At 37.7% G+C, this 16,323-nt stretch overlaps 1 protein-coding gene and 1 pseudogene across 2 annotated transcripts; one reads left to right on the top strand and one right to left on the bottom strand.

The window, feature by feature from the left end:
* Positions 1-4,152: 4,152 nt before the first annotated feature.
* LOC147504071 (uncharacterized) lies at positions 4,153-5,148 on the bottom strand. Its single transcript, XM_086605053.1, has one exon. The coding sequence runs from the start codon at positions 5,146-5,148 to the stop codon at positions 4,153-4,155; it is 996 nt and encodes a 331-aa protein (XP_086461179.1).
* Positions 5,149-7,374: 2,226 nt separating this feature from the next.
* LOC147504070 (BTB/POZ domain-containing protein At2g46260-like) lies at positions 7,375-9,830 on the top strand (annotated as a pseudogene). The gene is made up of 4 exons (XR_015192911.1): positions 7,375-7,557; positions 7,640-7,703; positions 7,942-8,247; positions 8,297-9,830. The product of XR_015192911.1 is annotated as a BTB/POZ domain-containing protein At2g46260-like (transcript).
* Positions 9,831-16,323: the final 6,493 nt, after the last annotated feature.

Raw genomic sequence — 16,323 nt, 5'->3', positions numbered from 1 at the left:
TGAAGGTTTGATGGGTTAATTAGACTAAAACAAATAGCCAAAGGCCCAAAGCCCAACAGGCCAGTTTGTATAATTCTAATCACCCATAACAAACCCGTAAGCTCTACCTCATTTCTTTCACTCTCAATTCTTAAACAAGCCTCAGACCTCCACCCAAATAAAAAACAAAAAACACATTCATAAAGGACTTGCGTTGCGACGCAGCTTGTTGCATGCTTATCCTAATTATTTGTAAAACTCGTTCTCATTATCAATAAAATTTCTATTTAAAAAAAACAAATAACAAAACAAAACAAGGTAATTTTTACTTTCAATGTTAATTTTTTATAGTTTTTTCCACATAATAGTAGGGTTATATAGGCTTATAGTATTATATGAAGTTAACAATTTATTGAATTGTTGTAGATTTGTGGACTAGATTATGTAGATATATATAGACATAGCGTTTGTCCTAATTATTTGTAAAACTCGTTATTATTATCAACAAAATTTCCACTTAAAAAAAAAAAACAAATATATAATAAAACAAAACAAGGTAATTTTTTACTTTCAATGTTAATATTTTATAGTTTTCTCCACATTATAGTAGGGTTATATAGACTTATATTATTATAGGAAGTTAACAATTTGTTGAATTGTTGTAGACTTGTAGACTAAATTATGTAGATATATATAGACACAGTAATATCAATTAATGGCTTAAGTGCTTAAGTAGTTAACTTTGTCAGTCAATATTAAATTCTTAGTAATCAAAGCCACTCTAGTTTTTAAATTGAAATAAATACATAATTTTGTTATATTTATTGTTTAGACATTTTGACAAAAAAAAATTGCATACTTTTTTTTTTTTTTTTTTTTGGGTGGGGTGTGCACATAATCTCGCACCTCCTAGTTTAGAATCTTGCTCCTTCACTGTCCTTGATCAAAGTTTGGTGAAAACATTTAGAGATTTAGCATTCTTGAATAATATTTCAGATTTCTTGAAGATGTTTTTAGCTTTGATATGTGGGTAATGGTTTTGAGTTGTTGTATTAAGTTTCTTGGATGGTAATGGTTTTTTGTGGTATTAAATTATATTTAATTTTAAGTTTATGAGTATGCATACCTCAAGACTGAGAACTCACTGTTAGGAAATGACTCGGCAAATGAGTTTAAGGTGAAGAGACCAACTTCCAGACATTGATAATGTTTTGAGACAAACACTGAAAACTAAAAATGTATTTTTCATTTCTTACTTTCAATTGTTACAGAATACTCTTTATATACTAACTCTTACAAAGTTGTTATAGGTTGTTATCAATACACAATTGTCAAGATTCTAACTGAATCTTGTTTGTTACACTTGCTGACGTGTCCTATTTACCCTCCCTCAAGCTTAAGGGAGTTTGTCTCACTGAAAGCTTGGATAGAAGAAACTTGAAGCGTGGAGCAGACAAGCCTTTTGTGAAGATGTCAGCAAGCTGGTCTTGTGTACATAGATATTGAACATCTAAAAGTTTTTGAATTACCAATTCTCTGATGTAGTGGTAATCAATTTCCACATGTTTCGTTCGACCATGAAACAAAGCATTTCTGGCTAACATTATCGCACTTATGTTATCACAATGTACCAAAGGAGGTGAAGGCAACATGATTCTGAGATCCTTGAGAAGATGACAAATCCAATAAATGTCAGCTGCTGTATGAGCTAAGGCTCTATATTTAGCTTCAGTAGATGATCTAGCAACTGTATGTTGCTTCTTTGCTGACCATGATAAAAGATTGGTACCTAAAACTATGCAAAACCCTGTGATTGACCTTCGATCTATCCATAGGACAGCCAGCCCAATCCGCATCAGAGAATGCCTGAAGTTTAAGATTAGACTTTGTAAACCAAACACCGTGATCAATAGTACCTTTGAGATACCTCAGAATTCGTTTGACAGCTTGCATATATGGTAGCTTAGGATTGTGCAGGCATTGATTCACCTGAATGAGCATCAAATCTGCAACTAGTAGAAATAGGCGTACTACATGATTTTGCATCTGACATCTTTGACTTTTGTAAAAGATCAAATATATATTTGCTCTGTGAAAGAAACAAACCTCTGTGATCTCTATGAACTTCCAGGCCAAGAAAGAAGTGTAGTGAGCCTAGATCTTTCATTTCAAATACTGAGTGTAATTGCTTGATGATGGACCGATACACTGAAGCAAAAATACCAGTTATTAGAATGTCATCGACATAAACCAAGACATAAGTGATGGAGTTGGGATCCTTCTTAACAAATAAAGAATGATCTGCTTCAAAGCTTTCAAATCCAATAGAAAGTAATACTTGATATAACCTTTCATACCATGCACGAGGAGCCTGTTTCAGGCCATATAAAGATCTCTTTAATCTACATACATGATTCGGTTTATCAGGATTCACAAAACCTTGAGGTTATGTCATAAAGACCTACTCCTTTAGATAACCATGCAAAAATGCATTTGACACATCGAGTTGTCGAATGTCCCAGCTGAAATGTACTACAAGAGAGAGAATCAATCTAATAGTAGTAGGCTTAGCTACTGGACTAAAGGTTTCATTATAGTCCAATCCACTCTTTTGATGATACCCTTTAGCCACTAACCTTGCCTTGAACTTGTCAATACTTCCATCTGATTTCTGTTTGAGTCTGAAAACCCATTTGTGATCAACTAAATTCATCAGGTGAGAGAAAGGTACTAGATCCCATGTATCATTTTTTATCAGTGCATTAAACTTTTGTACCATAGCTTTCCTCCAGTTTTCATCCTTAATAGCTTAAGAGTAACATCTTGGAGTAGAGGGAAGAGATGACAATGAGTGATTTTGGTTTTGTAATATCACTTTTTAGTCTTGTTTGCATGGAGTGAGTATTAGAAACAAACGAAGGAATGGATAACGGTAAAATACTATTCGAGGATGAGGAAGTACTAGAATCAGAGTTAGAACTGGGAGACTGAAGGATTGTGTCAGAATGAATAGATTGCAAAGAAATGTCAGAAAACTCAATTGGAGAAGTAGGTTTATGAATAAAAAAGGTATCTACAAATTGATTATACGGAGAAAAAAAAATTGTTGAAGAAGTAGATGATTTAGACTGATGAAAAGGAAATTCTTGTTCATTAAAAACTACATGCTGAGATAAGTAAACTCTGCCAGTATCAAAATCAAGACATCTGTATCCTTTGTGGTTCAGACTATAACCAATGAATATGCAAGGTTTAGTTCTAAACTCAAGTTTGTTGGTTGTGTAAGGCTTTAACCAAGGATAACATCTACACCCATATGTTTTAAGAAAAGAATAGTCTAGTACTTTGCGAAAAAGCTTCTCCCAAGGTGAGATATTATGTAGAGATGGAGAAGGAAGTTTGTTTATGAGATAGAATGAAGTAGAAAATACTTCAACCTAGTAGCTTTTGGGTAGGTGGGACTGAGAAAATAAGGTTCTACCCTTCTCAACAATATGACGATGCTTTCTTTCTACAATACCACCTTGTTCTAGTGTATGTGGACATGTAAATAGATACATTATGCCACTAGAGGTTAGAAAAGATTTGAAGGTAGTACTTATAAATTCACCACCACCATCAGTATGTATACACTTTATTTTGGAATTGAGATTATTTTCATAAAGAAGTTTAAATTTGACAAAAACAGCTGAAAAATCTGATTTTTGATGAATAGGAAAGAACCAACAATATCGACTAAAATCATCAATGATACTCACATAATGTCGAAAACCACTTATAGATTGAATTGGAGAAGGTCCCCACAAATCAATATGTAACAGTTGTAAAGGAACAGTTGATTTACACACTGAACTAGAAAATGGCAGTTTATGTATTTTGCCTAAAGTACAATGAGAACAAAAAGAAGTAGCAACAGGGCCTGCAATGTTTATAGAATTAGCTTGATGAAGCTTTTGAAGTACATTAGAAGTTGGAATCTGTTGTGCCAGGTAGAAGCAGAAGCTTTTATTGCAACCAAAGCAACAGAAGGTGAGGAGATCTTGTGTGATGATGTGTTGGAAAGTTGAAGTGGATAAAGACCATTGTCAGGTTGGGCCTTGGAAAAGCATCTTCCCCGATGCAATATCCTTAACATGAAAAGAATTTGGTGTGAAAATCAAAACACGCTGATTATCATTTAAAAAACTTATGAACTGACAATAGATTGTGAGTGATATGAGGAACATGGAGAATATTATTTAACTGAAATTCATGAGATGATGAGGAAGATTTAAAGGTAGTAGAACCAGTATGGAGGATAGGCAAACCTTGTCCATTTCCCACAAACACTTTATCTTGACCTTTGTACTCTGAATGTACTGAAAGATTGGATAAGTCTGAAGTAAGATGATTTGTAGCACCTGTGTCCGCATACCAATAAGACTCTTTTGGAGCATAGTCAGAACTGGATGCTTCAGGCATGCTAGCTAACATGGCTAATTTTGCAAGAGGAATGCGACCAACATAAGAGTAATTAAGTCGGTTATAACAATCAATTGCCAGATGCCCAACTTTGTTACAAATTTGGCATTGTGGTCTTCCAAATGTATTGCTTCCATAGCTTGAGTTTTGTGAACCACTATGGTTGCTTGTAGAACCACTGTAGTTTCCAGAACCATTATAATTTCCAGAACTATTGAAGTTCCCAGAACTGCTACCATTTAAGTTATTGTAGTTTCCATAACCATTATAACCATTAGAATTGTTGTTGCCTCTATAGTTGCCTCTTCCTCTGCCTCCATTTCTTCCATTTCCTCTATAATTCCCTCTGTAATTTCCTCTATTGTTACCTCTGTAATTCGGAGAATGATAGGAACCAGAATTGGTGTTATTATTGTAGCCAGAATTGTCATTGAACTCCCTAGTGACAGCAACTACCTGATGAACTTGTTCTGAGTGAAGTATATTCTTGTTTTTGTATTCTATCCTGAGTTCCTCACTGAGTAATAAACCATGAAGTTCTTCCACATGAACAGGTTCAGATCTCACTTCAATAGCAATGACAAATGCTTCATACTCAATGGACAATCCACGAAGTGTTTGATATACCAAGTCCCTTTCATCCATTTTTGCACCTGAAGCAGCAAGACTATCTGAGAGTGATTTGCTCTTTTGTAAATACCCATTCATGGATAAACTTCCTTTCTTCAAATCACTGAGTTTTTTTTTTTTTCAACTGATTTACATGTGCTATTGAAGCAGTAGAAAACCATTTTTCCAAAGCTACCCACAATTCTCTGGATGTTGAGAGACCCACAACATAGGGTAATACTTCCATAGATAACATAGAATTCATCCAGATTAACACAGTTTGATCTCGTTTTGTCCAAGTGACAAAAGCAGGATTAATTTGGCTTGTATTATTTCCCAAATTATCAACTAGAAACTTTGAAGGTGAGAGATCAGTACCTTCAACTAAGCCTTGTAGATCAAAATTCATTAGAATCGGAAGAAAGAACTGCTTCCACATCAAATAATTTTCCCTCGTTAGCTTCAAAGGAACCATGCTTGCAATGTTCTGAAAAGAGAAATTTGTGTTTGAAGGAGGAACAACCATCGGCATACTCATAGCTTGATTCTGGAAAACTGGATGTTGACCTTGAGAATAAAAAACATTATTCCAGAGATTTGGATTCCATATATTTGGATATAATGAATTGAAATTTGAATTTTGATTGATATCCATAGGAATTTGAGTTGAATTCATTGGAATTTGAGATGAATTCATTTTATTTGAAAATAAATTCCCTTGAACTTGAGATGAATTTAGGGTTTCTGGAATTTGAGCATTAGAACTTTGATTTGAAGTTTGATTGAATATTTCTTGAACTTGAGATGAATTTAGGGTTTCTGGAATTTGAGCATCAGACTCTTGAACTTGATTCGACGAAGGAACTTGAACTTGATTTGTTCGTGCCATTTGATTTAAAAGAATAAATGAATAAAAGAAGCTTTGATTGCTTTCTTTAATGGTGGATCTTTAAACCGTCTGGTAAAAGCTCTGATACCATGATAATGTTTTGAGATAAACACTGAAAACTAAAAATGTATTTTTCATTTCTTATTTTCAATTGTTACATAATACTCTTTATATACTAACTCTTACAAAGTTGTTACAGGTTGTTATCAATACACACTTGTCAAGATTCTAACTAAATCTTGTTTGTTACACTTGCTGACGTGTCCTCTTTATGTATGACGGAAAAAGTAGATACAGCCCGTCATCATCATACTCGATCGAGTTCACTGACTTATCGATAGGGCAAGGAATCGGGTCGGGTTTGACCCGAATCCGACTCGACCCAGACCCGAATAGTTCGGGTTCGAGTCGATTTTTATATCCGTTTACTTATTCGGGTTGGGGTTCGGATATATTTTTTGGATTTTTTTTGAATTTTTAGTGTTATCCGATCGGGTTAGTCGGATTCGGATATTACGAAACTATTCAAATTCGGATATAGCCATATCCGACCCGATCCCTGCCCTACTTATCGAGCTGTTAGTACCGATTTTCAGATATGTGGATTAGAGGTTGAATATCTAGTTGATGAGGCTTGGTTTCTATTGTGCCTCTACTAATGAGTATTGCTTTTCTGAAAAATAAAACAAAATATATTAATATGTAAATGCTTTCCCCATTAGAACAAAAGTGAAGAAGATATAAGATACGGGAAATAATAATAAAAAAAAAAAAAATAATAATTTTTCCCATTATATGTAAGATAAGATGATTCCAAGTTGTACTCTTTAAGGTTTTATGTACTGCCAATTAGTAGTGAAAATATTTCGATATTCTTTATGATGACCTGTGTAAAGCACTGATTTAAAGTGTTAGTTAAATGTACTTCTCGTGCTTGATGTTTTTATGCTTGAGCCAAAGTTGGAAAAACAATGTTGAGATGTTGGTACCTGAAATTTGATGTTGTCCGAGAATTACTTTTTTAAATTTGATGCTTTAGCTTAAGTAAACACCTTGAAGGTTTGGTGTCTTCCTTGTCGCATAGAATTTTTTTTGGTAAAGTAAGGCGGTATCGCATAGAATTATTTCCTATTACATTGTAGGCAATAACTCATAACTGTATTCCACCTTAGGAGTATTTTGTCTTTTAGCTTATGACTTTTTACTCCTGCTGTATAAATGAATGTTTTTGTTGCATACACAACTTTCTCAAATGCATGACTGATCATAATATAATTAATATCCTGTTTTTCCCATATCTTTAGCTCTGGAAGGCACTTATGAAGAGCATGTGTTGAACTGTGGCCAACCTGGTAACACAGATTCATTGGCTTGTGAAAAGCATGGTGAGGAAGTCATCCCAACTAGCCACGTTGTCTACTCTTTGAAATTCATGTTGCAACATCAATTACAGTACTCCAGCAGTATTGAATAACATCATTGAATGGTTATTCACAGGGGAAGAGGCTGTAGAGGCCATTGATTCTTCTAAGAGCATGGTTTGTTCAGAGGGTTCAAGAGTTAGGACTTTACATGTTAGTTCTCCTATTTTAGCTGCAAAAAGTCAGTATTTCCATAAGGTATGTTCACTATCATTAATACATTGTCTGTCCTTGTTTTCTTTTTGTTCATACATACTTAGTGGTTTGATCTGCATTTCAGCTTTTCTCAAATGGCATGAAAGAATCAGAGGAGCGACTTGTAACTCTTCGTATAAATGCTTCAGGTAAATAATATTTTTTTTGCTTTTTGATTGTTTTTTCCCCCCTTCGGGGAGGGGAGATTTCTGTATTACTTTTTTCCAACCTAAGTTCCTTTGATAGATATATGGGTTTGTACACCTTCCTGGTCGATCTTATAACAAATAGGTTGCTTTCTGGAATCTGAATATGCATGATTTTACTTGGTACTTAATTTTAATAATACATCAGGTAATGATGAGACCTTATTTGATTTTGTGTCAGAGGAAGCTGCAGTATTCGCACTCATATTTTTCATCTACAGCAACACCTTGTCAGTTACCTGCGCTACTTCATTATTGGATCTTCTTGTTACTGCTGATAAATATGAGGTTCCTTCGTGCATGAGGTACTGCTGCAAGCTGCTGCAGAACTTGCCCATGACACTTGATATAGCATTGGATTATTTGAACCTTCCGTCTGCAGTGCTGTGTGTTGAAATAGTTCAACAATTGACTAAGAGAGCTAGAGAACATTTGCTTGGATGGTACAAGGACTTCACAAAGTAAGAATGTTGGAGTGTGCCTTTTCGTTTTTTTCTTTATTATTCGTTTGGCTGACGCTCTTTTTTATTGCTCAGGTTTGACGGCAATGGAGATTGTCTTGTCCAGCAATGTTATCAAAGTACCATCTGAAGATTATGTTTTTGAGTTTCTTCTGAAGTGGTCACGAACCCGCTATCCAAAGCTGGAGGATCAACGTGAAGTTCTGGATTCCTGTCTTCATCACTTAATTCGATTTCAATACATGACCTGCAGAAAGCTCAGTGAACTCCTCAATCTGAATGATTTGAGCCAGTCGGTGGCACGTGGATATGCATTCCATGCACTTATGTTTAAAGCTGAGACTCCACACAGACAGCGTCTTCTCTCTGTTGAGGATCCTGTCGCTAGGTTTGTGCAGCGTAACTACATATATAGGCCTGTAAAAGTGGTCGAGTTTGAGCTTCCAAAGCCGCAGACTGTAGTATACTTTGAGCTGAGAAGGGAAGATTGCTGTAGCATGTTTCCAGCAGAGCGTGTTTTCTCTGAAGGAAGTTACCTGGGTGAACATACTTTTTACCTTGCAGCTCGTTGCAGCCATGATGAACAGCCCAATGGAGTGCGTGGTAGTTTCGGGCTTTCTTTGCTGATGAGGAAGGGTTCAGAATGCTTACTGGAATTTGAATTTGCAGGAAAGGTCCTTGCCAACACAAGAATATGTGGTTAGATATAAAGGACAAGAAAACTTCACTGATGGGAAAGCAATTGAAATCAAGAATTTGTTTTCCATGGATTGGGAGTCGTTTCTGTCCAGCAAGGTCCTATTCATGAATGCCATGTTGCACCCGAGGGTAGTTCTGAGTATTGTATAGCGAACACTGTGTTTGTATAGGTTATTTTATTACAATTTTTCCTTTTGAAGTAGTCTGTAGGGGACCGTTGAAAAACACTTTGGCTGCTGAACCATTTCTATCCTTGTATTTACTCTCAACTAATTCACCTGGGTGGACACAGTTATTTCCTGTCAGGCCATTGCAATATATTGACCAACAGCCAAATAGAAAGATTTTAACTGTTTTGGTCTGTTCTTGGGGATGCAAGAGAAGGGATCGGAAAGCGTTTTGGTGGAGTATGAATTTGCAGCAAGGTTTAAGCCCGCAGAAGAGTTTATGACAACGTATAAACACCAGTATAACTTCACAGGTGGTAAAGCGGTTCAGGAACCTTTTCACCACAGATTGGGAGTCTGTTGTGTCAGGTGAGAGCTCCTGTTTCATCAATGGCATTCTCCAGCTGAGGGCAGTGCTCACCCTCAAATCATGACTCTCGTTGAGGTCTTTTCCTGAACTTTTGGGATGGTTTACTTGCTTATCCTATTTTTGTGTTTTGTATTTCGGGTTAGCTAGTACATGATTTATCCGGAGCTTGAGATTTCCTTGGTTGAAATTGACAAGTTATATTTTGGCTGAGAAGGCTTACAGAAAAGTTTTTATGCTCTAGTAAGAGTTTAGCTGCTTGAATGTAGTTCACTTGTAGAGGAGATCTGCTTATGTGAAGGCCTATGTAATTTTGCTTAGTTTTATATCTGTATGTATATTGTATACTGTATATACCACAGTTTCTTGTTGGAGTTATCCCTCACATAAGGAGAGAAAAAGAAGTTCAGTTTGCGTGAATAAGGTTGGCCGGCGTCTTGGCCTTCGGTTTAGTCTTGCCAAAGCCACCACACCCATGCCGTGAACAACTTCCAAGATTTTTTGTCTTGTAGCGCTCGACATTGGCCTTGTCGAGAGCGCGCCCGCGCCCATGCCTATAAGTGCGGTTTCTAATTCGCTACAGTAACCGCGAATTTGGTTTTTTGTATATAAACCTAAAACAAGGTTTTGGAAAACCTATAGAACACAGAGAAAAGAAATCCAATTTTGAGAGCTATCAAAATTAAGAGATAACCTTTACAGAGAGACAAGCCTGTAAAGAAAGAGGAGTGATCTAGTAAGGTGAGAGCCTGAAATGAGTGATTGTAATCTTATTTCCCACTTTATAAAAGGATTAGTTCTTGTGGAAGTAGGCACCATTGGCCAAACCACGGTATATCTTTGTGTTGTGGTATGTATTTTACTTCTTTACATTATTATCTGTTGTTAATAGTTGTTTAGAGAGTTAGTCATGTTAGTTAGGTTGTAATTAATATTTAGATTGTTGTCTGGAGTTGAAGTTATCTGTGTAGTGGGGATCGATTGATATTGGTATTAACCCCAACAAGTGGTATCATAGCCTTAGTTAGATTAACTTAGGGTGTTATCCAAATTTTGCTCGGAAGGTGTTTGACGAAATTCCTGAGAGAAGATTTAAGTTTAAATAACTTAGAGAGATGGACCATTCTATGAACACTCGCATGATTAGTCTGAATAGAGCAAACTACACCATTTGGAAAGCCAAGATGGAAGACTTGATATACTGTAAGGACTTGGCACAACCCATTGAGAATGGAGAAGAAAAACTGGAAATGATTCCTTTGGCTGCGTGGAGCAAGCTTGACAGAAAAGCAATAGGGTACATTAGACAGTGGATTGACGACAGTGTTTTTCATCATGTATCCCAAGAGACTACCGTTTTTGGCTTGTGGAAGAAACTCGAAGACCTCTATGAGAGGAAGTCGGCCGGGAACAAAGTGTTGCTCATTAAGATGTTTGCCAACACGAAGTACAAAGAAGGTTCTTCAATGTCTGAGCATCTTAATGAACTGCAGAATACCATCAATCAGTTGCATTTGATGAAGATTAATATGGGTGACGAAGTTGAGGCTTTGTTCTTATTAACCTTTCTACCCGAAAGTTGGGAAACGTTAGCAATTTCTCTTAACGGTGCCGCTAAGGATGGAGTTATTTCCATGGAGATGGCTACTGGGGCATTGTTGAATGAGGAGACAATAAGGGGTTCAAGAAGCAACTCCTCTCACTCAGAGATCCTTATCACAGAGAAGCGGGGGAGAGGTAAAAGCAGAAAACCATCTCATTCTAGAGGTGATGACAGAAGCAAATCTAGGGGTGAAGATAGAACTCCTAAGGCAGAGAAGCAATGTTACTACTGTGCCACCAAGGGTCACTTCAGGTATGAGTGCAGAACAATGAAGAGGGATAAGAAGAATAACTGTGTACATGAAGACATGGTACAGAGAAACGGATACACAGGCAGAGATACTACCGCACTAGTCGACGATCTAGTGGGAATTGTGTCAGATTGTAGTGTGTGCTGTCTTAGTACCTCATGCCAGGATACAAAGTAGGTGATAGATACAAGAGCATCCTATCACGCCACACAGTATAGGGGATTCTTCACTACCTACAGCTGTGGTGAGTTTGGTGAGGTAAAGATGGGTAACAGTGGCGTCTCGAAGATTGTAGGCAATGGTGATGTTCATATAGAAACCAATGTCGGCTACACCTTAACACTCAAGGATGTAAGACATGTCCCTGACATTCGGCTAAGCCTAATTTCCACTAGGAAGGTAGATGATGATGGCTTTCTAAACCCGTTTGGTAACGGGGTATGAAAACTGAGCAGAGTTTCCATAGTAGTAGCCAAAGGGAAGAAAAATTGCTCTCTTTAGAAGACACGGGCTAGTTTGTGTAAAGCAGAAGTGAATGCGGCAGAAGAAGAAGCTTCCTCCGAACTATGGCACAAGAGACTGTGTGGCATGGAAGTTCTTGCCAAGCAAAAGACCTTGCCAGACATCAAAGGTACACATTTAAATAGATGTACTCACTATTTGGTAGGAAAGCAACACAGGGTGTCTTTCCAAGGATTCCCGTCTCACAGAAAGGACAATGTCCTTGAGCTAGTTCACACTGACTTATATGGTACTATGAGAGTAAAGTCCCACGGGGGAGCTTTGTACTTCTTGACTTTCATTGATGATTCGTCAAGAAAGATATGGGCATATAGTCTGAAGACCAAGGATGAAGTACTTGGCGTGTTCAAGACTTTCCATAACATGGTGGAAAGAGAGACATGGAAACCTTTGAAATGTATTCGCTCAGATAATGGGGGTGAGTACATAGGGCCGTTTGAAGAGTATTGCAAGAGTCATATGATTTGTTATGAGTAGACCGTTCCCAAGACACCGCAACATAATAGAATAGCCAAGAGAATGAACCGGACCATTGTAGAGAGGATGAGATGCATGATGTCTCACTCTAAGTTCTTAGAAGTTAATGGGTAGAAGCAATGCGTACAGTCGTGCATGTGATCAACCTATCGCCATCAAAGCCTCTAAATAGTGATTATCTAAAGAGAGTATGGTCAGGCAGAGATGTTGATTATGGATACTTGAGGGTATTTGGGTGCAGGGCATATATTCATATTCCCAATTATGAGAGATCCAAGCTTGATGACAAAGCCAAGCAGGGCATTTTTCTGGGTTATGGGGATGAGAAGTTTGCCTACAAACTCTATGATCCGATTATCAAGAAGGTAATCCGAAGTCGAGATGTTGTGTTTTTAGAAGACCAAACCATAGCAGACTTTGAGGAGGGTGAGAAGCCACAAACTTTCACTAATGATCTTGTTGATTCAGAACCATAAGTTCCTACTGTGGAACGTGTAGAAGGCATTGAGAATGCAAAAAACCATGGGTTTGAAGCTCATGATGATGATCCTATTACTCATGATGGGATATAACTTATTGATATATAAGATGCAGATGAAGTGCATGAACCACCACCTGAGCAACTAAAAGTGCATCCTCTTGAGGCACCAGCAGATGGGGCAAGGAGGTCAGATAGAGAGAGAAACTTCAACTAGGTATCCACCACATACGTATATTTTACTATCTGATGGTGGAGAATCTATGTACTATCAAAAGGCACTTGAAGGTACAGACAAAGAGAAGTGGTTGAAGGCCATGCATGATGAGATGGATTCTTTGCATAAGAATCACACTTATGAGTTAGTTGAGAAACTGAAAGGAAGAAAAACTCTCAAGAATAAGTGGATCTACAAAGTCAAGCATGAGGAGAATAATCCACACCCAAGGCACAAAGCTCGCCTTGTAGTGAAGGGATTCAGTCAAAGGAAAGGGATTGACTTTGATGAAATTTTCTCTCCCATAGTGAAGATGACTTCTATCATGGTGGTATTGGGTATGACCGCAAGTATGAACCTAGAGGTTGAGCAGCTAGATGTTAAGACAGCTTTTCTTCATGGATACCTTGAAGAAGATGTCTACATGGACCAGCCATAGGGGTTTAAGGTCAAAGGCAATGAGCACCTAGTATGCAAGCTGATAAAGAGTTTGTATGGGTTGAAGCAAGCACCAAGACAGTGGTACATAAAGTTTGATTCCTTTATGGCGAAGCAAGAATACAAGAAGTCTGCTTCCGATCACTGTGTGTTTGTTAAGAAATTTCCAAATGGGGATTTCATAGTGCTCTTGTTGTATGTGGATGATATGTTGATAGTTGATCCAAACATCAACAAGATATCCAAGCTGAAGAAAGACTTGAGTAAGTCCTTTGAGATGAAGGATTTGGGTCAAGCAAAGCAGATATTTGGGATGTGAATCACTCGTGACAAAAAGAGTGGGAAGTTGTGGCTTTCTCAAGAAAGCTACATTGAGAAGGTGTTGAAGAGATTCAACATGGATCAAGCGAAGCCAGTCGGTTGTCCGCTTGGTGGCCAATTCTGCATGACCAAAAAGATGTGTCCAAAGGATGAGCATCAGCAGAGTCAGATGGAAAATAATCCTTATGCATCCGCAGTGGGTTGCTTGATGTATGCAATGGTGTATACAAGACCGGATATTGCTTTCGTCGTTGGTGTTGTAAGGCGATTTCTGTCAAATCCGAGTAAGGAGCATTGGGAAGGTGTTAAGTGGATATTGAGATATCTCAAGGGCACTTCCAAATCGTGTTTGTGTTTTAGTGGAAGTAAGCCCTTACTTGAAGGCTACACTGATACAGACATGGCAGGTGATGTTGACTTGATGAAGTCCACCTCCGGTTATCTGGTTACTTTTGCAGGGGGAGCAGTTTCTTGGCAATCTAAGTTGCAAAAGTTTGTTGCCCTCTCTACTACAGAAGCCGAGTATATTGCAGCCACAGAGTGTTGCAAAGAGATGCTATGGATGAAGAGGTTCTTCGACGAACTAGGGCTAAAGCAGAGACAGTTTGTAGTTCTATGTGACAGTCAGAGCGCCATCCATTTGAGCAAGAATTCGAGTTTTTATTCTAGATCCAAGCACATACATGTGCGTTATCATTAGATTAGAGAAGTACTCGAAGATAAGCATTTGTGCATCGAGAAGATCCATACTGACAAGAACGGATTAGATATGATGACCAAAGTCTTAGTGAAAAGGTAAGTTTGATGTTTGTTGTGCTACCGCCGGAATAGTAGCACACTCCTCCTGTTGATTTGGAAATTACATGGAGGTATCCCCCCTCACTGTTCGGGCCGGAGGGGGAGATTTTTGGAGTTATCCCTCACATGAGGAGAGAAAAAAAAAATCAGTTTGCATGAAGAAGGCTGAGTGCGCACGCGCTAAGTTTGGTCTTGACTAAGGCACGCCCGCGCCTATGCCGTGAACAACTTCTAGTACTTTGAGGGCGCACGTGCTCGACATTGGCCTTGCCGAGAGCGTGCCCACACCCATGCCTATAAGTGCGGTTTCTAATTCGCTACAATAACCGCGAATTTGGTTTTTGATATATAAACCTAAAACAAGGTTTTGGAAAACCTAGAACACAGAGAAAAGAAACCCAATTTTGAGAGCTATCAAAATTGAGAGATAACCTTTATAGAGAAACAAGCCTGTAAAGAGAGAGGAGTGATCTAGTAAGGTGAGAGACTGAAATGAGTGATTGTAATATTCCTTCCCACTTTATAAAAGGATTAGCTTTTGTGGAAGTAGGCACCATTAGCCTGAACCATGGTATATCTTTGTGTTGTGGTATGCGCTTTACTTCTTTACATTATTATCTGTTGTTAATAGTTATTTAGAGAGTTGGACATGTTAGCTAGGTTGTAGTTTATATTTAGATTGTTGTCTGGAGTTGAAAAGAGTTCAAATACAAATTATCTGTGTAGTGGAGATCAATTGATATTGGTATTAACCCCAACATTTCTGTCCAATGTTCAAACTAACAGGAGTAGAGAAAGTTGTTACTCAAATTTGAGAATGTCAAGTTTTCACTCACAAGTGTTGGTCTCGTTTTTTTTTAACAGGGTATGAAGTTGATATGCACTTGCTAAAATATTTATAGTGTAATGTAAATTCGTAAAACAAACTCTACTCATTTCGTATAAGAGCTTCCAGAAAACATGAGTATGTAACAAATACTACCGGCATGTAATTTTAGGCACAAGCCCTAAAAAACAGTTCCCATATTATTTATATTTAGCATTTCTCTTCTGTGCACTCGGAATTATTTACCTCCATTTTTGTGCAAATAGACTTTCCATATAGCACAAGTTCAACTCAATGTTTTCGGTGTACATCTTTTGTTTTTGGCAAGGGCTGGAACGACAAACCTTTCTAACTGTTTAGTCTGTACATTGTAGCATGGAGGTCATCCCTAAGTAACTCTAATTACAATTCATATCGCCTTGCAACAAAAATTTTGTCCAGATAGATAATCAAGTGAGTGGAGCGAACGTTCTGGGCGAGGGGAGGGGGGGCGTGGCCCAAAATGTAATTTCTTTGGTTTTTGTTTGTTTGTCCTCATTCTCTCTCTCTTTGCCCCTCATCTCTCTCTCGATGCCCCTCATCTCCTCCTCTCTCTCTCTCTCTCGTCTCTGCTACGATTCTTATCTCTGCTCAAAATTTCTCTCTCGCCCTCTCCCCATCTCTCTCTCGATACCCCCCATCATCTTTCTCGATACCCCACTACTGTACAACGGGCACCGGATTTGGGCTAATAAGTTGATATTGTTGACTGATATTGCTGAGATTCTCTTGCTCAAATGAAAGGTAAAACATTCTTTACTTACTGAAATTCTTACTGATGAAGGGTCTGGTATTACTATAAAATTTCTGGTACTAAAAAATTATGGATTGATATTAGTTTGTTTAGTTAAATGGTATTTTGATCTTTGTATGCTTATTGTTTATAAACTTGAGTCATAG

This window comes from Coptis chinensis, chromosome 4 (genome assembly GCF_015680905.1).
Source record: "Coptis chinensis isolate HL-2020 chromosome 4, ASM1568090v1, whole genome shotgun sequence".
In the NCBI taxonomy this organism is placed as follows: Eukaryota; Viridiplantae; Streptophyta; class Magnoliopsida; order Ranunculales; family Ranunculaceae; genus Coptis; species Coptis chinensis.
Note: the sequence above shows the minus strand (reverse complement) of the source record. Positions and strands in the feature narration are given on the sequence as shown.

What these genes read in the sequence shown, in the direction of transcription:
- LOC147504071 (XM_086605053.1), bottom strand. Translation starts at nt 5,148, where the DNA reads ATGAATGGGTATTTACAAAAGAGCAAATCACTCTCAGATAGTCTTGCT.